Source organism: Cuculus canorus, chromosome Z, assembly GCF_017976375.1.
Source record: "Cuculus canorus isolate bCucCan1 chromosome Z, bCucCan1.pri, whole genome shotgun sequence".
Taxonomy (NCBI): Eukaryota; Metazoa; Chordata; class Aves; order Cuculiformes; family Cuculidae; genus Cuculus; species Cuculus canorus.
Genome location: NC_071441.1, coordinates 31,141,735 through 31,166,058, shown reverse-complemented (window position 1 = coordinate 31,166,058; position 24,324 = coordinate 31,141,735). Strand labels below are relative to the sequence as shown.

The 24,324-nt window shown below is 35.8% G+C and overlaps 1 protein-coding gene across 9 annotated transcripts in view; it reads left to right on the top strand.

Annotated features, from left to right (window-relative positions):
• Positions 1–20,583, top strand: part of LOC104061482 (solute carrier organic anion transporter family member 4C1-like) — a 30,734-nt gene extending 10,151 nt beyond the window's left edge. The window contains exons 4-14 of one of the 9 annotated variants that reach the window (XM_054055018.1): positions 2,175–2,271; positions 3,108–3,229; positions 4,096–4,211; positions 4,553–4,697; positions 6,213–6,408; positions 10,784–10,937; positions 13,265–13,452; positions 15,509–15,573; positions 17,405–17,542; positions 18,577–18,718; positions 18,997–20,583. In XM_054055018.1, the coding sequence (XP_053910993.1) occupies positions 2,175–2,271; positions 3,108–3,229; positions 4,096–4,211; positions 4,553–4,697; positions 6,213–6,408; positions 10,784–10,937; positions 13,265–13,452; positions 15,509–15,573; positions 17,405–17,542; positions 18,577–18,718; positions 18,997–19,000 (1,367 nt within the window). In that variant the 3' untranslated portion in view covers positions 19,001–20,583. Of the gene's footprint in view, positions 1–2,174; positions 2,272–3,107; positions 3,230–4,095; positions 4,212–4,552; positions 4,698–6,212; positions 6,409–10,783; positions 10,938–13,264; positions 13,453–15,508; positions 15,574–17,404; positions 17,543–18,576 lie in introns of all 9 variants that reach the window. The other 8 variants (XM_054055022.1, XM_054055021.1, XM_054055019.1 and 5 more) reach the window with 8 other exon arrangements.
• Positions 20,584–24,324: the final 3,741 nt, after the last annotated feature.

Here is a 24,324-nt window from a genome sequence, read left to right as displayed (position 1 = left end):
GATTTGGCACCTCAGGAGAGAATACTGAAAGTATCTTTCCTTAATTGAAAGTGAAGAGATTGCCTGGAAACATGGAGAATTTGTTCATCTTGCTCTACGGCTGAAAGCTAAGGAATCTTAGCTGTGGGTTTTAATGTTTACAGTCAGCAGTCTCTGGATTATGTGCATTTTGACTGCCAAGTTCGTTGCAGTCTACGTGTGTTTTCCATGGGTATGAAGATACTTGTCGTTTCCCCCATTTTAGGTGTAACCTGATAAAAGTATGTAAACTGTACTGGTAACATGCCGGGGAATTCAAAGTATCTGAGATTCCTGACCTGTTTCACAGACTGAATTAATATTTTAGGGGGCAAAATTGAAATCATCATCTATTTGCATACTAGTTTTTCAAGTTTGCTTAGTTTTTCAAGGCAAGCCATTTGATTTTGATGCCAAAAATATAGTAGTTGCATCTCTTAACTAACAAAGACAGCTTTTATTTTTTTCTTTTTCTTTATACTGGAAGAGGAGATTATTACACATTTTTTTTCTGAGGCCAGTGAAAGAAGTAGAGCAGAATTAGAGCATGTCTGCATGATCAAGAAGTGGCCTGAAACTCAGGAGAATGGTGTCAGTTGTTCATACTTAAAAAACATAACGCGCCACCACAATAAATGAATTTAATAAATTGCTTTTGTGATCTTCAGAAGACTGTGTATTCTGCCTAATTAAACAAAACTAGAAGGCAAGTGAGCGCACAGCTTGCTACATCAAGCCTTCTTTTTCTTGATTTTATGCAATGTATTGAAGATTTAAAACATATTGCATTGCTTTGCCTAAGAAGGCTTGTGCAAGGCGGCAAAAAATCCCATCTAAAACTTTCTGATACTGTCTTTAAATAGCTGGTAGCATCTTGGGCAATAAGCTTGCAACTCATAAGGTGGTAGTTTCTTTCTTTTCTTAAACTGTTTTCACGCGGACTGTTCTCTTTCTGAACTGAGGCATCTGCATCTAAAACCAATTAGAAGTTAGGCAATTCCAAACAGCAGTTTAAACTGAGCGATCTGTAGGAGGAAATGGGTACCTTCTAAGCTAGGTTTGAATTTCTGTAGGGAGATTGTGGACTTTACTCAGAAATATCTATGAGCATGTCACTATTTCCAGAATACTGGAAAACCTGGGATATGTCAATTCTGTTTATTTTGACTTACTGCTATTTGAGTGTCCCCTTCTGTGTCCCTTCCCCTCTTGCAAACTTTCCAACCCTGCCTCTTCCCCATCATTCCTATGTGCTGTTTAAAGAGTGGAATTATACTAAATACTCAGGATCCAGGCACTTTGGAAAGAAATGAGAAATCCAGATTCTTCAGCTTGGGGAAAAGAACAGAATATCGGCAGTAATGATGCATGTCTTATCAATTATTTAGACAGATTTAGTTACTTTTAGTTGCCATCCTTTATATGCAGAGACAGTGCTTCTGCCAGCAGTGCTGAAGTGCCACAGAAATCTGGCTGATAGGCCAAGGAGACTGTTGTGACATTGAGAAAATCTTGTCCTAAGGCAAAAAAAAAAAGTATACACCTAAGAATTTCTTTAGTAGGATTTGGTTACAACTGCAAATTTGTTTTCTTTTTCTTTCAAATTTTTTAAACCCTTAGAAGATGTGAAGAGCCCTGGCTTTGTATTTTTAAGGCTTGTATTAATGAATAGAAGTGCATGGAAATCAAGTGGCAGATATTGCTCTAGTCAAAAGTTCTAATGGAACCCTGGCTTCTGATCTTGGCAGGTCTAAAAGTCAATTTAAGACTCAAAATGAAAATTTAAATATGTACGTTCTCAAAGATTGTGGGCATGCACTATTAGCAAATGGTGCTTGTAACAAACTCACTTCAGAAACTTTTTCACAAGCTAGCTTGTGACTTTAGGCACAAGATATGCGAAAGGCAATCTAAAATGCTTAAGGATGTCAAGTGTCTTTCGCTGAACCTCTGAGTTGCAGCTTTTAGCAAGAGCTGCGAATTTTCTTGCTGAAGGACAAGGACAGGTTTTGTATTCTGTGTTGAAGTAATGACCATGAAAGAATGGGTTGAATTACAGAAACCATTTGGTTTGAAGTTAATTTAAAGGTTTGGGATTTTTTTTTTTAAAGAAAGCTTTAAAAATGTGTGATGAACTGATGTATTTTCTCTTCTAGGAATTGGCTATGCCATGTCACTGCTGGGTCCTGCTATTGGCTTTGTCTTAGGAGGGCAGCTCCTTAATATTTATATTGATATCCAGATCCCAGAAAGGCAAGACATAACTTAATAGTTTGCTTTCTATTTTATTTTTCTAATATTTCTTATTAAAATATTCAGCATTCGTCTATGTGAGGAGGAGAAATTGCAAGGACTATTTTTGTTGGGAAATGCTGCATTTTCAAGAGGTTCTTTAACTTGGTAACAAGCTACATTCACAAGGGCTTCTAGCAAATTACTTTGCACAGTGAATAGTTACTGTGTATGGAACTTTCTCTGTAGTGCAAATACTTAGTTTTGGCTTCTTGAGAAATTAGCTGTCTTAAAGCTGATTAACAAAGAAATACTTTGTGTTTTGATTAGTTGCTTGTTTATTGTTAGACAACTATTGATTTCTTGTGCAAAAAGTTTCGCTGAGGTGGGACTTGAGAAGCAGGATACTGCTACTTACCTCCTAGGGAAGAGTTTGCTAGAAAATCTACTAGTTGAGTGCACTATCCAAAACATAATGTTATAAATTGTACTATGGTGCAAACCAACAACTTCTTTTACACTTTTATTTCCTGTGCTTTAGAGACTTGAGAATGCCATACCATTCACCTGAACTTCTGTATTGGCTTTCACTTAACTCACTGCTTATGAATAATGGCCTTTAAGTCAGAGTGAATTTGGCTAATAAGTTGAAAGCTATATTTGATGGAATGCAATATTATAATAGAGCTTTAAAAGCAAACAAATTCAAATACACATAGAAAATACAAAAATGACAGTATTCAAAGTCATTCTGTTGGATCAGTACTAGAAGATAAAAAAATCTACCTCACAGACATCTGAAATTTTGACTTGAATTCATGAATGTTAAACCTACTTTTTCCAAATTATTTTTCTAGTACAAAGTTGGATCAAGATGACCCACGTTGGCTTGGAGCATGGTGGATACCGTTTCTTGCATGTTCTTTTGCTATTTGGCTTCTTATAATACCTTTTTCATGCTTTCCAAAACACCTACCAGGTATAGGTTTAATAATAATGGGGTACATTGGAAGAAAGATTTGTTTGTACTTGTGGGTTATAAGTTGCTGGATTGAGTAATTCTTCATTGATTATCTGTCTTTGGCTAAAACCTATTGATAAATACATTTCCAATATGCAGCCTTTATAACAATGCAAATAGGCTAAAGGGAGGATCCTGTGTGTGTAATGATGTAAGGTAAGACTGGAAACCGGTAGATCATAGAAACTGATGATTGAAGTTTGGAAGATGGTTACAGCTAAGCACCCAGGACTATTTGAAGCTGCTGTGTTACCCACTGAGAATCATAAGGAAATTCCATTGGCTTAACTTATGCATTGTTGTCTTTGACTTATCGCCTTATTATTTTGGGTGTAATAGTAAACATGAATCAAACTATCTCAGAGTAATCTTAGAAAAAGAATAATGTAATTTCTGTCCAGGCAGGTTTTATCTTGTAATTTGGAAGAGCATTTAAAGGAAATTACTATACCTATCTGGAAGGAGAAATGGAGGGAAAGTAAAAATGAATTAGGGAACTGAGGAGAATGTGAGAACTATTTAAAAAAAAAAAAAGAAAACTGAATGGGCTTCAGGTTTGGCTGAAATTTATAAGGCCTGATAATATCATTTTACAACCAAGGCCTCCAAGTGGAAGGATGATGCTTTCCACCAAAGTTGTCTTACTGCAGGAGTACGTTACAGATCCATAGAAAGATCAAAACCAATAAGATGTTGAAGGCTTACAACATCTGAACTAGTTTTCCCAAGGGAGGGGAGCTGTTATTTTTATGCCTTTGCTGACTTAAAGTCCAAGAGCATAGATATTCAATGTTTTCATTGTCAATAAATATGCTCACTTGTAGGAACTACAAAAATTCAGGCTGAAAAAATCTCTGAGACACATAATGATGGAAGTGCGGCACTTGTTGAGAACCAGAATATTGGAAAAAGTTTTAAAGACTTTCCTGTGGCACTTCTGGTAAGAAAATTGGGAGGTTACTAAAACTGATATATTCTAAGAAATTAAGTGGGTTTTCTTTTTTCAGGTAATACGTGTGTATATATATATATACACATATATATATATATAAAGGTAATTGCTGCTTTATTGTGTTGGCATAGGGAAATCTCCAGTGCTACTGATAATTCAATTAATAGTCATTTTGTTGATGCATAAGGTTGTTAAAGCAAGAAAAGTGTATTACTGAAGTTCCTCATGAGCATATCTAATTTAAAATATAATGACATTTAGTTTACATGTTACTACAATGAAATAATTTCCTGAGTGTTATGCTTGTTCCCCACCCCCCACCCTGTTAGATACTGTTGAAGAATCCAGTGCTTATGAGTCTAATAATAGCCAGTTCTTCAGAAGCTTTAGTTGCCACTGGCTTTGCCACATTTCTACCAAAGTTTATAGAAAATCAGTTTGGCAAGACGTCAAGTTTTTCAGCAACTCTTGGAGGTAATGTGGCTTTTCATTTTTAAACATTAAATATATAGTGCTGAGCACATCATTAACATTATAGGTGGAAGCTTATATAGACATCTTGAGTTCCTCTGAGGTATTTGTGAATGTATTTATGTGAAATGCAGTTTTCACAGCAGATACAGTATTTTTATATTATTGCTTGCCTTGTGAAAATCCTGGTACTTAATTCATCAGGGGTACAAAGCTACTTGTTGTCCATAAGCTTAGAAGATTTGGTACTCGTATTCAAAGTAGAATGAGAATTGTGTGGTACTGAAATTGTAATTTATTCCTTTCTTTTTCTTGGTGGAAACCATTTTATTTTCCTCATTTAAAATCAGCTGAAAGGGCATTAAGCCTTAGTCCCTAATAAAGGATGCAAGCTGAATGGCAGCTGGAGAAAAAGCAGATCTTATTGCATGGAAAAGGTTGATTTGGCTTCTTCCTTCTTCAATCCCACAATAATTTTGCAGTAAGCTTACGATGAAACAATTGGTATATATTATAAAATTATTGTGTAGCTGTTTCTATACATGGCTTACTGTTACTTATTCCTGTTATCTGATATGCAGAAGTAATAGGTAGATCAAAGGAAGGCTGTGAAAGCACTGAAGTGGAAAATTAAATGTTCCTTTTCTGTCTACAGACCTTGTTTGAATTTCTTCTTAATTTGAGTTGAAAATAGTGTTATCCAAATGTGCAGTTTTAAAATGCTTAAAAATGCTTATATTACTGTTGAAGGCTAGTTGTAGCTGAACTAATGTTGAGCTAGCTAGTTTAAGAATTACCAGTGACTACATTGGTTATTTTATCTTTGACTGTAAGCACCTGCAGCCTGTGCAGTTCTGCCATTATACCCAAACTATCTTTGAAATTAGGTTTCTTAGGTCAGTGCAAGTTAAACTGTATTCTGTGCTGCACTGTAGATTAGGCATATAAGAAAAGAATACTCCGTTATGTGTCTGGAATCCTAGTAGTGCCAAGAGGATAAATTAATATGGACTACATGGACTGTGACGGCACAACTGACCCCATGATCTAGACTTCTTTTAATCTTTCTATAGATACCTTATTGTATCTTGTGATGTCTCTTGTATAATAGTGGTTTTGTTCTCTTTTTAAGTGTTTAACAAAGAACATGGATGTGTGAAAAGAAATACTGAATCAATGGAAGAGTTTTTTCTGTATTCATGAAGTGGCATAATGATGTTCAGCTATTCCTGCCCCATATAGGGTGTTCTTATTTAATCTAGTTTTGTTGTGTTGAACTTTGATTTTGGACAACAATAAATTATGCTGTCCAGTTGAAATTCTGGAAAGGCTAAAGGTAGTTTAAGGGTAGAGTAAATTACTCATGCTGACAGCTTCTGCTGGGATGGTTTGAAAATGACATCATATGGACTGCATAAGGTACAGGTGAATTTTTCCTTAACGTGAAAATGTGCTCTGAGTTGCTTCAATAATTTTCTTAAACTTTTGTCTACTTGTGGGTGTCTTGTTCTTTTCTAGGGCTTGTGTTAGTTCCAGCAGCAGCACTAGGCCAAATCATAAGTGGCATCTTGGTTTCCAAGTGCAAAATGGATTGCAAAAGCATTATCAAGTTCATGACGGGCACTTGTTCAGTGGCCCTACTATTCAACTCAGTGGTTTTATTTGCTAAATGTGGGAATGAACCCTTCGCAGGTGTCTCTGAAACATATAATGGGTAAATAGATTTTAATGCACTCTAGTTTTTTTTTTGTTGATGTTTAAAATAAATAAGCTACATAATAGAATATAAAGTCTTTAAAAATGTCATATTTTGCTGTGATGTATGAAACAGGAATGATTTACAGAACTCTAAAACCTAGTTCTTGTAATCTTTATGTACTGAACAATAAAGAAAATGTAATGATGTATTGTCTGCAAAATGTTCCAAGCAGACTGGACCTGCTCCACAAAAAAATTGTTACAAAAGGCTACACCTTTTTTAACCATTCTAGGTATAGTTGTCATGATTTTAACTACATGTAATTTCCTGTTTCTGTAGGAATAGCGTGTTTTTTGTATCTTCTTTTATTAACCAGCTCTTTATTCCTGGCAAGAGTCTGGCATGTACAACAATTTCATGAGAGAGCACAAAGGTGCACTGCAACTTAAACTGATTGTATTTCTTTTCTTAGAAAGCAAGAAATTATTGTAGTTCTGCATTATTGTAGGTTCTAGCACATCTAGCCCCAGCTTATAAAGAAGGTTTTCTTATTTCCTGGTAAAATGGTTGCTAGAGGTAGAAATGTGATGCAAAAAGAGCATAGCTCAGTGACACAAGCTGAAAAATATCATGGGTAGGGTAGCACAGTTTATTGAAATGTAGTTCAAAATACTTTTTGGCAAACAAGAGTAGGGAAGACTTCGCTAAAAAATACGTGCTTTCCTTTCCCTTAACGAATACGTTTCTCATTCCTAATGAGGATGCAGTCTATAATTAATTTTTAGGTATTTGTAGTAATTGTAATTAAATATTCTATGATGAATGTTCTTCCTGTTGCTGTGAACAAAGTTTACTCTGGAAACCAGTATAGCAGTGGGAAAAAGTTGAAAAGTGACAGTAGAAACGAAGCAAGATTAAAAATAAATACCTACAAGGATAAACATTCTTTAGAGAATGTATTTCTAGATCCATCTTTAAAACATCAGCGTTGAATATATGTGATCAAATCACTAGCATAGGCATTATGTTAAGGATTGTTAAGGAATAACTGCAAGATGATGATAATGTTTCGATTCTCATAGTTCTAAATAGTACACATCTGTGTAGCATGCACAGTGTATAAACTATCTAACTATGCCAAAACTGTGCTGTTAAGTGGTCCATTAATCTGTCATGAATTGATAGAGTTGGAGGCAACTAAAGCTGTTTGAGGGTCTGCCAAAGAGCCAGATGCTGTTGTGCAAAATAGCTCTAGCAGGCTGGTAGCTAGAGACTGCTAGCTGTCATTTGAAAAAATCGTAAGTCTGGGCAGTGTACTGTGCAAGCAGGTGAATAATTTGTCCGTTCTGTTGTTTTCCCCAAAGTCTCCATTTTAGAAAAGGGTTATGTTCTTCTACAAAAGCAGAATCCGTAAGTAATGTTCCAATGCATAAAAAGGCATTTGAACTTAAATAGAATGAGGATCTTTGCAATTTACTAACACAATAGCTTGGAGCGCACCATGAAAATACAGGAGATGGGTTCAGGGGAAATTGTTTTTTAAACTTCTAATGTACATGCAAGTTGGTAATTTTTCTAAGAGAAGATGATTCATATCTAATCAACACTTAGCCTTACATGCTTTCTTCACTTAATATTTATCGTGCCTTCTGACTGATTTAAAATGTACATATTATTTTCCAGTATTCCTCTATTTTTATATCTTGCTCATGGCAGGAACAAAGTGCACAAACATTGCAGAATGTGGAGGCTACTAACTTTTCCAGGTCTTCTAAAGGAATCACTGACATAAGCATAACTGACAAATAATACAAAACTTTCCCCAAAATGCAGAGAGTGACGTGAATGACTAACCAGATTTTGTTGAGGTAAATTAGGTAAATGGGAAACAGTAAAGTAGATAATCTTAGCTTAATAGGACAAATTCGGAGGCAGTCAGGCTTCTGGAAGGAAGTCAGGCTTCCTGTTCTCTAACAGAGTAGGAGTTTAATGCCATGCTACTTTAAACATTTGCTTCTATTTCCTTTTCCAGAAGGTATACAAAATGAATAAACTGAATTTCATACACTGGTTTCTGCAGAGGAGAGAAAAATCCTTAAAGCCAAAGTTACTGTTCATTCTAGTTGCGTCTTTATACCTTCCTTTAATGATTGACAGTATATTCAAAGGCCAGTGTTGACATTTGACACTTAAAATATGGCACAGCTTCAGTGTCTGGAAAAACACTAGCTGTGAGATTACCGTGGACACTTCAGAACAGTGGAAACTAATATGCAGACTTTGGTTGTGGGAAGTTTGTATTTACATATTGAGCGAAAGAATCTGTATGTAGCAATTGAATACAGTGGTTATATGCAAAATAGTAGACGAGGCTCTTGGTGATCTGCATCAGCATAGTTAGTACCACTAACAGAGGGGCACCTCTAAAACTGCTTTCTGTGAAGGAATAAGCAGCTAAAATACCTAGTAGTAGCTTTAAAAATGTGTATAAGCTTGTGAAAGAATAGCCAAGTGTCTGACTCTTGCTTACGCTATTAAGAAAAATGCTTCTGAAAGAATAAATTGTGAGAATGCTCTGAGAGCTGACTTAGAAATTGACACAAGTTCATTTTTGTGAAGAATTTGGAAAAATCCTTCATGCAAGTGTTCTCTTTATATTGAAAAATAGCCTAGAGGTAGAGAAGTGGGGAAAGCTTTTTGTATATTTACTACCAGAACCACATTAGTAGAGGATTGCTTTTAAGTCCATATGTTAAGGAACAAAGTATGTTGTTTGTACTAACCCCATTTATTACTAATTTAGGCTATAAGCAAAACTAACATAATATACTTCATCTGTTAAACACTTCAAAGAGTTGTTTTTGCTGAATAATTTTGTTTAGTATTTCCTTGAAAACTTGAAGGAACAGAAATACAGTGACTATTTTTGTAGTTCTGTTCATTCCTACAAGTTTCTGGGACTCCTTATTTTGTGGGGGGAAAAAACCAAACCAGCCTTTTTAAAGAATATTTAATGGCCTCACCTACTAGACTTCTTTTTGGAAAGTAATTGTAGAACAAGAAATTTCATAAGAACACTGAACTGTTTCTTCTGTATTGTAATATTTCAATGACCATGCGTAAGTAAAGGTTCAGTCCCTCTTTGTAGGTCAAGGGAGAGAGACATTGTCTGCCCATATAAACAGGACAAATGTTGTTACTGTCTTGATTTAACACTTCTAGGCTTGACATACCTCACAGGCTTACAAGGCACTATATAAGCAGACCTGTGATTAATGAGTTTGCAAACTAACTTTCATTCTTATATGTATGAAGAATAAACTAATATAACTTAGTAGGCTTCAACTGTACAACAACCAGATAAAGTACATCAGTAGTTATGATGTCCCTAATACTCCATGTGCAGTTTGAATTCTATGGAAGTAGTCAACTTAATTACTAGATGGATTATTTCTTCTCTTCGTATTTGTGACCACCTTAAATTCTCTGGAAGAATCCTGCCTTTTAGGTAATGAATGTGGAACTTTCAGTTTACAGTATGATATTTAAGCTGCTGGCATTGTCAGTATCCTGGTTTTGGCTGATGACTCTTAACCTGTAAAGCTTATTTACTTGTTACATGCACTATTATTAGAAAATGAAAGGGTGTTTTTGTTCTCTCCGATTTTATCTTAAGAAGGTCTGTCTGCATCCCAAACCGATTACTCATGTGAATAATATAGTGGAACTACTTCAAATACAACTGTAATATGGCCTATTCTGGAAGTAAATGCATAAATCAAGAATAATTATAGTTAGAAAGAATTCAATTAAACTGTGTTCTTCATTAGCCAGAGCAAATCTTTTAAGTTCTTTTTGGGTGTGGTAAGACTTGGCACTCTGCATTTAGCATGTGCAGTTGTCTTGGTGCTGGACCAATCTAGATGTCTGCATAGCAGTGTTAAAAATAGTAAAAATGCAGGAGTTTAGACCTGGACTTGAATCCAAAACAGGAAAAAACATAGAATGTTTTATTCAGTAGAATAAATAACACCAAACTCTGCTTTTAAACTCATTGCTTTTTTTTCCTCCCTTAAAACTGTAAATGGAACAAATTCAAGTGTGTGGAAATGAGGAGATGATGCAAGAATTGCAGTTATCTGCTTTTGTGAATGGAAGTTGAGGGACTAATCTATGGAAATAATAATAGCACAAAAATTATTAGATACAGAATAAATGGGAATGCCTATTAGAGTTGTAACTACTAGGAATATGGCTTATTTTTAAACAATTAAATGCATAAATCACCTGAATCAAATATTTAGAAATTCTATAAATACTCCATTACTGATTTAGATATCTGCTGTTATTAAATTACTCTATTAAGAGCTTATTAACTTTTACCTTTCAGAACAGGTGTGCTCTATGACTTAACAGCACCATGTAATGCTAACTGCAGGTGTTTGCGTTCCATGTACTACCCAGTTTGTGGCAGAGATGAAGTCCAGTACTTTTCTCCCTGTTTCGCAGGATGTGCATCACATCTCTTTAACAACGTGAAAAAGGTACTTTTTGCTCTGAAGGTAGCTGGCGTGATTTGTTTGGGTGTTCTGCAAAATTTGTTCTGTATCAAATATTATTCTCAGAGTACAAGAAATTGCCACAGTCACTATCAATTAGATTCATAAATATGTGGATTGGAAACACAGGTCTAAGTAGGATGTGTGTTGGTTATGTGTCACAGTCTAAGATTCTCTCTCCTGGTGCTTTTAGATATTCTGCTTGTGGAGAGCATAACATTTAATGTCAAATTTACTTATTTGAGGACAGTTTATGTTAGACAGGATTTCTCACTTACCAGAGTGATACAAAAAGTAGTGAAAACACAACACAAATGTAAGTTAATGCTTAGTGAAATATAGTAATTGCAATACACAGCTCAGTCACAATACCAGTGTGATTCCCTTTACTGATTTCTAGAACATGCTCATTATCATGATGGTGGGCCTCCTCAGTTGTTGAGAAGGCATATCTGGGTTAAAGCCAACTCAAGCCCATTCCTCTATTTGAAATTCTTCTGCTAGTTGGTTGGCTTTTTGTTTATGCTCTGTTGGGCTGAACTACACTCTCTTTTAGCTTGTCTGGCTAACTTAGGGAGACTTTCAAGCTCTCTTAATGAACTTGGGGAGCAACATTGAAACCACTGGTTTGTCCACTCAACTGACATAGCTGATGCTTCTCTGCATAGCTTTTTTTTTTTGCAACAGCTGTGATCACTTAGTCTGCATTGTTTTGGGAACTCCGTGGGCACATCATCCTTTCCCATGTACTCTCAGCCTTCCATTGTAGAGGTTTATTGATCAGTCACAGTATGTTTCTCACTTGTGCAGTGCCATGTTGCAAATGGTACTTCTGTTAAGCATTCTTATGCTGAAAATACATTAAACCTAAAAATATTTTAAATGGAATTGATAATTGGAAAAGTAGAAATCAGCAACTACCTTGACTTCAAATTGTAGTTCTTATCTAGATCTTCAAACATAATTTAATACTTACTGTATGCATGCAACCTGCTTGAGTTTCCAAAGTTTGAATGTCAGTTGCCGCGATGTAGGAATTGTAAGCCAACTGAATGTGGCTGGTTATTTTTGAGCTTCCCCAGAAGTGAGAGACTTTATGAACTAGTAAAATACACTCTTCCCACGTCCCTGCTAAAGAGTTTAGGAAGAGCCTAAAGGTAGGCAAACTGAACCCAGAGGTGCCTCTGGGGTCTTTATATATCAGAAGAGGACAATGGTAAATGAGAAGAGATATTATCTAGAAGACGATGTAGGAGATTGACAGCTTCTGGCTGTGTAACCATCACACTTTGACAGATCTTATTTTTTCTTCTTTGAAAACAAACCTTAGCAGATTTAAATGAAGAGCATAAAACTATTCTATTTGTTCACCTACTTACAAAAGCAGTCCAACATTGCTTCTGTTCTTTCCTGCTTAATTCTTAAGAGCTCATCTCTCTTCCTGTCATATTCGGCCTAGAGTAAAAATCAGCCTATTCATAGCAGCACTGTCATGCTAGGTGATTTGGGACTTGCCAACATCTCTGAAGAATGTAAACTGTTGTTTTCCATTTTATTATGCTGCTGTTGTAACTGGATATGCATTACCTACACTTGAAGAATAAGGCTTGAGGAGATAGTGGTGTGAATTTAGATGAAAATCTGGAGAATTAATCCCAGTCAAGTAATAGTTTTTAGTAGTGAAGACACTTTAAGTTCTTCAGAGTGTAACTTTTGAATTGTGCAGAAATAATCAGTAGTTTGGATTAATAAACTAGATAATAGTTAACATTAGATTATTTCAATATTAGGCAAATTACTTTTGATACCCATGTAAGGTATCTTCTACTGTAAGGGAATTAAAGTTTTGGCTATCCTTTGTTCAGAAGTTACGCTTTGCAAATTAAACCAGTCTCATACAGGGATAGAGAAAAGGGACATTTCCTATCCTCCTCCAAGCATTGGCATGCTCTATGGTGTCCATTATTAAAGAGGTGACTGTTAAAAATGTTTCAAAATTACATTTTCTTGAAGTTTTTTGTCTATATATCAATATAAAGAAGTCTGATTTTGAACACTGTAGTTTGGCCTTTCTTAATTGTATGTAGTAACTGGTGGTGACAAATGGGCTGGATCAATCAAGTTCTGCTGAACCAATTTTTAAAAAAAAGGGTTAGTGTCATATGATCATCAAGAAATGGGCAGTTTCACATACTCTGAAGTCAGAGTTTGTTCTTGTATTTGGTGTGATGGAGACCCAGTGAACATCCACCATAGTAATGTCACTTAGTGTCATTCTTAGAGCTAAACTTTGTCTTATAAATTATTTGTAGACGTACCACAACTGTTCCTGTATTGGGAAACCAAAAAGAGAAAGTGATTCAGAAGACTTTTTTTATGAGGCTGTCCCTGGGAAATGTCCAACACAGTGCAAACTTCTACCTTTTTTCCTGACCTTCTTCTTTTTTGCTGTTGTTTTTACATGTATGGCTATTACTCCAACAACTGTGGCCATTCTCAGGTATGTTTTTGCGCTGAGAAGCAGGTAGCATTCTTGTGAAAACTGAGATCAGTGAAGTACTCTAATTCATTTTGCTTTGGAATATATACTTAAACACGTGCAAAGGATTTTGTGTTTTAGTACTCTGTGTATTAAACTGGCTGTACTTGAAGGACAGCCATACCACTGTTCGCTATCTGTTATCACATTTAGTCAGTAGACACTACTTGTTTGGGTTTATTTTTAATGAATTCAACTTTTGTTCTTGTAGCAAAATCTTTCTGTACTGGAAGCACTCCTGATTGTTTCACTCAAAGCAGGAAGGAATATATGTGCCATGTACTTGGATGAACAAAATATTCAGCTATCTTGTGTATCAGTAGTGCCAGGATTTCAAATTGTACCAAAAAAAACCCAAAGCAGCAACCAGACTTATATTCTCAACCTTTGATTCCTGTCTCAGTTCAGAGTTCTGACTTACAAAATAGTATGTCTGTCAAGAACTGTAGACTACCTTTCCTATTATAGTACTATTACATGTATGGCAGTAATTAATGTTAACATGACAGCAAGTATGTGACTGTTACCAGTAGTTTGACTGTATTGCAAATTGCTGAAACTCATATGCATGCAAGCTAAATGGTTTTGGTTTTTTTTTTTTTAATACATAGGCCTCATGCTGAAAGTAGGGCTGTTTCACTTTGTTGAAATCTGACTTGTACCTCTAACCGTTCTAGAGAGGAAGTAGTCGCAATGCTAGGCATACTTGCACTATATACATGATGGTGTTGTTAGATGCTCTTTTTCCAGCTTTCTGGGCAAGGGCATTATGGAGGGGAGTGATACACTGCAACAGTGCTCTGTAGAAAGCACCTGTTCAGGGTTGGTATAAATCTGGAATTAACAGCTTGACATATTAGTATGGAGGCAGAATAATATGAAGTGTTATATTACCTTCAAAACTGAGCTGACATTTTTATTTAGATAATTCTAAGCAATACCGTGGAATTTTGAATCCTTGTGCATTTCAACTGAAATAATGAAACAGTTTTTATGGAAAAGGGTACTGTAGAGCAGTTTAAAGGTACAAAACTTAATTTAAATTAGCTAAACGCGAGGTGAGTTACTACAGTGTATTCTGGTGGCTTTTCAGTGAGCCTGTTTTGTGCAACCTGTAAACTCACATGTCTGTGACATTATTCTGGTGTTAGAAAACGCAACCCATGCTGTGCAAAATTCAGTCTCCTTTGTCTACTTGCATTTTTGAGTAGAGGGGTCCTAAACAGTGACTACTCATAGCTGCTTATCTTGGATGTTTTTCTATGGCTAATTTTTAAACATAGTCCAGAATGAGGAAACAACTCCTGAATATTTAAACACTCTGTTTTAGCACTTACAGTGCTTCAATAAGACAGGTTATTGAAGAAAACTTTGCTGCCACTAAATTGTGTAAATTATGTAAATTGGGTTGTATTTAATCTTTATGGTAGTATCTTCAAGACACTGTCAGAATAAAATGTTGCTAGAGAAGTGTCAGAAAGAAGTGAGCAGGAGGTAAGAAGGTCAATTCTGCTAGTTTTTAAATAATATATTGGTTTATGTAGCATAGACTAGAACTGATTAATTGTAGGGTTAGTTGACTATATTGTAAGGGTTATGGGAAGTGCAACACCTTACATTGTGCTGAAGCCTAATCTCAACTCATGTATTGCTTCTTTAGGAATAGTAACTCAGGGTTGCTTTCTAGCACTGTCCTTAGATCCTTGGTAGTTTTATGGAAACAGTTAAACGTTGTATCAGGGTGCTGCTGGTAAGCTGCTTTTTATTTATACTGTTTTTTTAAAACTAGTACAATCTAACATTCCTTGATGATCTATAAAAATTGCTTCTGCCTTTTGTCAAAACACCTCTTGGAGTTTTTCAGTTACTTGTTTTGCACACTGGATTTCTGAAAATGCTTTGCAATGAACAGATTAAGAGTATATTAAGACAAAGCATACTCTCTGAGGGATAAAGCAGAGAAGTTGAACAGTTAAAATATGTTTCCTAGGTCTGAAACTGCAAATCTTGTTCACAGGTGTGTGCCAGATAAACAGCGCTCGTTTGCTCTTGGAGTACAGGAAGTATTTCTGCGACTGCTGGGTATGAATTTCTTGTTGACACACTTGTCTTTGAATAATCTACTTATTTGACATTTTTCTAAATGTTTTCTAAAATAACACATCAAGAAGCTTTCAGAGGATCTTGAAGTGGCCTATTATTGACTTATAGAAAACATTTTTTATAAAGCAAGTGCCACCTGAATTTAAATTCTTATTTAAATAGGGCATGTGTGCTCACATGAGCTTTCCTTGTTCTTACTAGCACTAACGAAAGATTAGTAACTGTCATTCTTTTGGCTAAAGGCACCTTCTGTCACCTCCCCCGAAGGAGGCCTATTCTAAAACCTGAGATAAGAAGTAGTGATGTAATAGAAAGCAGTTTCAAGTTCCAGAAGTTAAAAGGAATAACACTGTCTCATACTGTTGTATTCTTATTTGCAATGCTAGTGTATTCTAAATTAGGTACGTGGAGTCTTCCTTCTTGTCTCTTCCCTTTCAGTTCCTTTGACTAATTTTAACCTTTCTTGAAATTGTAGACACTTGTATGTGAATAATTACTGAGTTTTTATGTGGGAAATCTACTACTTAATTTCTAAATCTAAGCATTTCCAGGATCTCAGTGGGACAGGTAAATCACCTTAAATAAAACAAAACTATAAGTAACTATTCTCTGAACTACTCATTTGAATTATCCCAGGCATATTTTAAACTCTTTTCTTAGACACTTTATAGCAGCATGTGTAATTCAAGACTGGATCAAGGTTTAGTTACTGCATAGACTTTGATATCAATATTTAGTACTACAGCCATTCCCTGCCACTTAACGTCACATATCTAGTGGTGTGAGGTCTGCTTTGCTATACCTGTTGGAACTCCAGTTAATCTAAGTAATTGTACCAATAAAGCCTAAAAAGACTAAGCATCTTTACATATAATTACCTGGAAGGTAGTATTAAGTGTTGTTTGAGGACTTCTATGTTTCATTTTACTTAAAGTAAAGTATTTAACTCTTAACACTGTGGAGCAGAGGATAGGAGTGCTTTTTGTACAGCCTGTGCTGAACGTGGCTGAAGAAGACAGCAACTGGCATCATTACTACCAAAACGATATTTATGCTGTGGTCTTGAGGAATCACACAGGGGTTCTAGACAGAAGAGCTGTAGTGAGGACAGGTGCTGCCTGTTAGCTCAAGAACAGTTTAGGCCTTGACTAGTTTAGGTAGACATGCACTGATCTGCCAAGTGCATTTATAATAAAATGGCCTTTACCTGGATGCAAAATACTTGTGCTTATAAAGCACTGTTGTAACAAAAATCACACAGATCTAAAAGTTCTACACAGGAATAACTGTAAATGTTACTCATTTTACATGATTTTTTTCCTGGAAGCTTGGCAATATCTAATGGATGGAAAAAATGTATAGTTGAACATGTTAACATTATAATATTTAAGTTCTCTGAATTTGGAACTTGTTAATGTATATCATCAGAGAGAAGGGTTGTCTTTTCAGTTAAAATCCTGCTTCCTTGATTAGCTGTTTTTTTCCCTTAGTTTTAATCACATTTTTCTTTTCCAATGGAAACTGAGGAAGTTGAGAACCTCAAGTTTTTGGACAAACTTCTTGCTTGATAAAGTGAGAGCTGTATAAAAAATTAACTGAAGCTCTATGCATTCTACCAGTTAATTGAAAGTAGTGGAAGAGGCACACTTGCTATGTAATATGAGCCCTCTGACTTCTGTTAAAATGTAGTGTTCACTGTGTAGACATCCCATTTCATCTTCCCCACCAGCCTGGCAATTCACTGTATTAAGACCAGGTAAGACTATTCCGGGTAACTCAAACTTTCTAACATTTTTGTTGTGCGTTTCAGGTACTATTCCTGGACCAATTTTGTTTGGTGTTGCTATAGACAATAGTTGTACTCTGTGGGATTTTAATGAATGTAAAACTAAAGGAGCCTGTTGGGTTTATGACAATGAAAGAATGGCTTATCTTCTGATGGGCATAAGTAAGTCACTTCTTCATATTAAGTATGCATACAAGGTAACAGATGTACTGATCTTGACTGCTAGATGGGAATTATTTTAAAATAGTTTCTTAAACTTCTATTTTTTACCATCACTGGTTTTTTTTAAAAAAAAACAACACTTTTTTGATAAATAGTAGAAAGCCAAGTATCATGGAAAGAGCAAGATGGCATTAAGTGGATCTTAAAATTGCCTAGGAAACTTTTTTAAGTAACAGATTTTTTTTGCTAGTCAGTCTTATCTGGCTTGGTCTGTTTGCAGCTTAAGGTCTGAGAAGCTTTCTTCCTCTTGTACTTTTCAGAACGTTTCCCTAAATTAATACTAAGGTCTTGAATCTCTAACACTAGAGATGAATTTTCCTGAATTGTTTAACAATCTGTTCCTTTCAAGTGTTTAAGACTCAAGGAGGGAAGGCCGGCTAAGCTTGCATCTGTGCTAACTGCTGTTGTCCTGTCTTCCAGTAACTGTGATACTTACAGTGCATAAACTGAATTGCTAACATCTAATCTTGAAACTGAAAAAGCAGGAATCAGAACTTCAATTTTTGGTATCTCTCAGGTTTATTTGTGATAAAATAGAATCCCTCCTCTTTGTCCACACTCTCATTTCCATCCCCAGTTGCACAAACACTGCTATGTGGTGTGATGAGTAAATGGAACAAACTTTTAAGGTAGCTGAGGAGAGAATACTTAACAAGTTTTCATGTGAGGAGTTCTAGTTTGTGGCAGAGAATATTGATGCAGTGAAGAACGATACTGAATAAAGAGCTGAGGAACGTTTACTCTTGAGGCAAGAAGGGGATAAACAATTACAGAGCTGAAATAGTGGCAACAGCTGCTGCAAGCAAAAAATTCACGTCAGGGATGTGAAGTTTGTTGGAAGTTTGCCTTTACCTGCCCTTTGCAGTTTGTGTAAAATGCTTTGAAATTCACAGGATATATCCATTTAAGTCTTAGATTGTAACTCACCACGTGAAACTTTATAAATGACTGAAATACTCTTTCTACTATTGAAGGTCACTGCAACAAGGACTCTTCTATTCTTTGCATTCAGGTACTGCTTGCAAAATCATCACGATCATCTTTGTGTTCACGGCAGGATGTTTGTATAAGCCTCCTTCAGCAAGTGCAGACCTGTCATAAAAGGATTCAGAAATGGTATCTGCTATACACACTTGAATCGTGAGCAGACTGGGAGGCCTTTTGAAGGAAGCCAATAAAAATAAGCACTGTTACACAGTGCTTGTACCAATGTTCTTGTACACCATTACCCAAGTGTAAAAGATCATATTCAATTCTTGAACAACTTAAAATATTTGTGAAAGTGTAATATTCTTTAACTTGCTAAACATAATTTTTGGTGTTCCATTGTGTGTATCCAAAAAAGTGACACTTAAATTTGCAGTCTAATTTTAAATGTCTTTTATATACCTTAGGTGAAACAAGGTGGAATACTTCAATCAAAAAGAAAAACCCGAACAATATAGAAGAAATGGACTGAACTAGGCTGACTGAGAGCCCCATTTCCTCCTGCTTATAAAATAATACCTAAGTGAGACTGTAGTGGGAGAAAACAAGTCGCTTGATATATTAAAGAGAACTATGGATATTTAAAATGGACTTATTTTAGTGTGCATATAATTCTGGGCTACTGCCTTTGGGAGTTTGACTGTAGATAGACTTGGGAGTGTGCAAGTATGTTTTAGATATTTTTAAATGTTACCTGAATGGCGTAGTTTACTTTTTAGCATTTGTAGAAAAATATAAATAGTTATTATAGGATAGCTGGGTTATAACAGTAAAATGTTTGTTAATTTAAGTGCCTTAGTTTCTATCAGGAATATATACAAAAGGTTAATGTCCAGCTGCATTCTTTAGCCGTTGTTAACATTTTTCTATACAATTTTGAATTAAAACCAGTTTTCTTATTACTTTTCTGTATTCTTTGTCCTTTCTAAGTGGCTGAGTTTTAGGCTTCTCAACTCCAAGAATCGCAGTGCTGAAAGTTAACAAAGAATACATATGCAAGCATGAAAATTGGGAAAATATAGCTTTAGTTATTCCTTTTTACTTACACACTGCATACTATTAAAACTGCATTTATAGCACATCCATTGCACTGTACAAATTAGCCACATTCACTATATTGCCTGCTACTGGTATATCATTCGGTATTAACTGGAAATATTTAATGAGCGAGGTATCCTCTGCAGTTGCCTTACTTCATTAACTTCATTAGCGTAAACTTTCCTTCTATTGCACTGGCTGTGCATGTCTTTCTTACATAGCCATATGTGCCCTTTTCATCTGGTTATATGAGCTCTACTTGTTGACTCTACCAGGAGTTTTAAACATGCTGCAACAAAGAATTGTGGCATATGGGTCATGTTTCATCTAATTCTTTAAATGCGGCTGTTAAGGCTTAAGTATACAACTCCAGAAGAGGACTTTCTTGAACCGTACAGAAAGTAGAGTGAAATAGACTACACCTCCTGAAAGCACTAGACTTAATGGCTTTTGAAGCAAAGGAGGAAAGACGTAGAATACAACTGAATTCATGCTTGCTGTACTTAGTTGAATGTCTCCCTATAACATGCTTTCCTGATAAATGGACTCATGGCAAGATGGGCAGGTTCCCTTGAAGTACTAGATACTAATCTTCCGTAACATTTGGGAACACGGTCTAAAAGTCTGAATTTGTTTTCCAGCTCTGACATAGTTTGTGTGGGGTATAGCAAATCTCTAAATTGTAGTAAAGATACAGTATGGTAGCTAAACTGGTAAACTTGTTTCTCTTGTTTTGTCTTAAGCTGCGAGATCATGGTTTACAATTCCTGCTGTCAAACAGATTACAAAACTTGTGGGGAGGAGTGATGCAAACTTCCTCTTCTGAGGAAATTATCTGCAATTGTAGTTGCACTGGAGTGCTTATTTGGGCGGAGAAGGAAGGAATTATTGCCATGATGTAAAATTACAGTTAATACTCAGGGCTGTTGCAATTCATAGTTGAAATATCACCCTTTCTAGCTTAGGAGCAGCAGCACAACAATTAGAAGAGAGACCAGATACTTACAGCTGGGTAGGTTTACCTATTTTTATAATATATAAATAAGTAATTTATATAATATATAAATTAATTCAATATAGCAATATTCAATATAGCAATATTGAATTAATAGATACAGCAATAGATAGCAGGGAACAGTTGATGTTGTGTCACATGTTTTACTAAATAAAGGTAAACATCACAAACTGAAAAACTGTTAGGCTTTTGGACTGGGGATGTCAAGTTTGAGTCAAGTCACTAGTGCTGAACCCTAGAGATCAATTCTGGGCCCAATCCTCTTCTGCCTCTCCATTAAGGACCTGAGCGATGGGATAGGTTGTGCTTTGGAAAAGCGGCTGATAGACCAGATGGTTGTTCTTGACGTGGTGGAGAAAAGGGGCAAACAGAAACGTGATGATGTCCAGCAAGGTGAAGTGCAAAGACCTGTGCACCTGGGGACAAATAATTCCGCCATGCACCAGTGACATGCAGAGGGCCACCCAAGTGGACCACGGCTTTTCAGAGAAGGCGCTTAAATTTGTGGTGGACAAGCTGATGACAAAGCCTTTTTGCAAAAGGGTTAGTAACATTGTGGGCTGCGTTGGGGAAAGTGCCACCATGCTGTGGGAAATGATACTTCCTCGCTACTTATGACTGCTGAGGACACAGCTGGAGTACTGTGTCCAATTCTGGGCTCTCCAGAACGAGTGTTACAGACTAGCTGGAGGGAGTATGCTGCAGGGCTACAAAGTTTATGAAAGGTGTGGAGTATTTTTCATACAAAGAGAGCTGGAGATGCTTTCTTTAGCCAGGAAAAAGAGAATGATCACAGTGATCTTCTCCTTCAGGAAGGGAAAATGAGGCTCGGTATTAATGCCCAACTGACTAGACAAGAGGCAATAGGCACAAACTGAAATGTTACATTCCCTCTGAACACAGGAATTTTTTTTTTAATTCTTTTTTTTTTGTGAAGTTGTTTAAAACCTGACATAATCCTGAAGAAGCTCTTTGATCTGACCTTCCTTGAGCAGCAGAGTTGAACTAGATAGCTCAAGTGATCCCTTCCTGCCTTCATGATACTGTGTTTCTGTAAGACGCTCCTTAGTGTGGCCTTTGTTCTATTCACCATATGATGTATAACTTCTATACACATTCTTGCAAGGGTAGGCCTATCTACTGTTGCAGAGTGTTCTTTGGTTTCTTTCTTTTTCCTTCTTTTTAATATCAGCTTGTGTTTCATATTAAACAGATTTTAGCAACTCATACTACATGTATGTCTCACTTGGTGATATTAGTTCTTTTCATGCTAACCATGATAAAACATTCAAACAGCAGTTGAGAGTCTTCTGTGATTTGTACATGCTCTGTTAACTAGTTTGGAGTGCTTGGACTGCTAAATTAATGGACTCATATCTTTGAGGTCATATTAACTGTCACAGTTTTGGGGTTTAAGCATAATCTCAAATACTGTCCAAAATAAAGATAATTAAAACTTCCTGAAAGTTTCATCCTCTAACTAGCATGATGATTTTTATAAACAAATTCTAGTGCAAATGAGGCTATGCAACTAAATGTTGTAGTTGAGCAAAAGTTTTAATTCATCTGTGAGCCACAAGTAAGCTTCTAAGCTTAAGTGTATTACCTTGCAAGACTTGTGCAAATAAAGTCTCTGCTCTATGAATCTGTAGGATTCCAGGAGCCTTACACAGGAGTTACAGTAATTAACTATCACAGTTGAGACTAAACTGATCTAAACTTTCTTTGTTGTTGTGTTCTATTGTACCAAAATCAAGACTGCCTTTCTCTCTGTACTGCAGAAGAATGATGATAAGATAAGCTTTGTTGGGGAGACTGGAAGCTGGACCTCTTGTTCAAAGAAGCTGATTTTTTTTGTATTTGAGCACTTCTCCAAAGCGAATAGTTCAACATTGAAAGAGACAGCATGTTCTGTCTGGCTTCATCAATATTGAGAAAGCAGAAAATATGAGTTTTATTTTGCATGTGGCTACCATACATGTACATACCTAAAAGTATGGAGTATTTTGTATACATACTTTGCTTGTAGAGTCTCTTTGCGTATGATTAAGGGTATATGAAGAAAGTGACCTGAAATGGGTTGATTGTAAGCAGAGTAGACATGAGTATGTCTGCTGATACATTATGGGCAAGAAATATGGGAATCTTAGGAATGCTGCAGCTTGATAACTGTTTTTACATATTTGAAGTTCAGTTATTGACCATTTCCAAGGTGTTGACAATGGACTTTACACTGCTTCCTTGTCTAAAACATGTTATGTTTAGATAAATTGTAAACAAATTTAAGAAAATAACTGAAAAGGTATCTTTCTGGTCTGAAAGTCTTCAAAAGGGTTGTGGGTTGAGTAGTATTTAAATTTAGGAATTAATGAGTGTAAAATACTTCTATAATCTTTTCTTACAATAGCAAAGCATACAGTTGTGATTTAACGACTGGGTCTTTTTGCGTGGTTGGTTTAGGTTTTCCCAGTAGATGGCTGTTTCTGCTAACAAAAGTCACATTTCTTTTTTTCTGTTGGAACATTAAGATTCTTAGGCTGCAGACAAGCATACATATAACTTTTGCAAAAATACTCTTTTAATGGAGGTGTGACTAGTGCCTTTTGTCTGCTTGATTTCTGTTTTTACAGTAGCAGTGACTTTATTCTTGCAGTAAATACATAATTATGTCTCTTTATGTTTTCTTTTTATGACTTGTCTGTGCATCAGTTTATATGACTCTATTTTTGTATGGGTTCTTGTATTTCTTTTCCCCCAAAGACAGAAATCCCCAGACAACAGGAGTCAGGGTTAGATTAAAGAAGAAAAAGCATGGAGGAAGTCAATGAATCTTATACATCAGTAATAAATGATGCGAAAAAAAACCTGAAATACATTATTTGTGTGCTACTACCATTGCAAATATACCCAGAAGAGGGAGTCTGCTATGCAGAGGAGTGTTAGGAATTTTGACAGCCTGCTCCTGTGTATGCATTTCAAAATCTGTACAATGCTTGTAATGAGTTATAAAATACCTACTTGTGTCCGGTCTGCAGAATACCTTAGTAAATGCACAAAATCGAAGTCCCAAGGGCACATATAAAGTTTGTCTGATCATTATTAATCTTTAAGCTTTCATATGTAATGTGAATTTTTAGCATAAATGGAGCTCTTGAAATATAAATAAGGAAAATAAAAGCCAGGCTGAATATGGAGAATGTCAATCCCTTCAAATTATTCAGGAACTTCTAATAATGACGGGGCTAACTCTTGAGGCTTGTTTTGCCTCCAATATTTTGCTATGAGATTGTCTCTAAAGGAGCAAAGTGATGAAATATTTAACTTGGCTGAAAATAAAAAGAAAGTCATAAAGTAAAGTCAGTTGTTCTGAGAACAGTGAAGTTTTTGTTGTTTCTTGAAATGGAGTTAGAGTGCCTAGGCAAATTGCAAGACAATTATTTAATATTTGATGCACTAAAAATGTATCCAGCTGGAGGAATTTGGTGTCAAAAAATTGAAAGCATTTGGTGATATATAAAGCTTATATGAAATGACTGACCTAGGACAAATGAAAGCTGGAAAAAGAATATTAGTGCTCTTTTCTTTACCTAGTCATCTTTTAAAAATGTCTCATTTGTCATGATTTAATTGGCTAGATGTAAAGATTTTTTTCATAGATTAGGAACAGCCTGCCACTTAATGC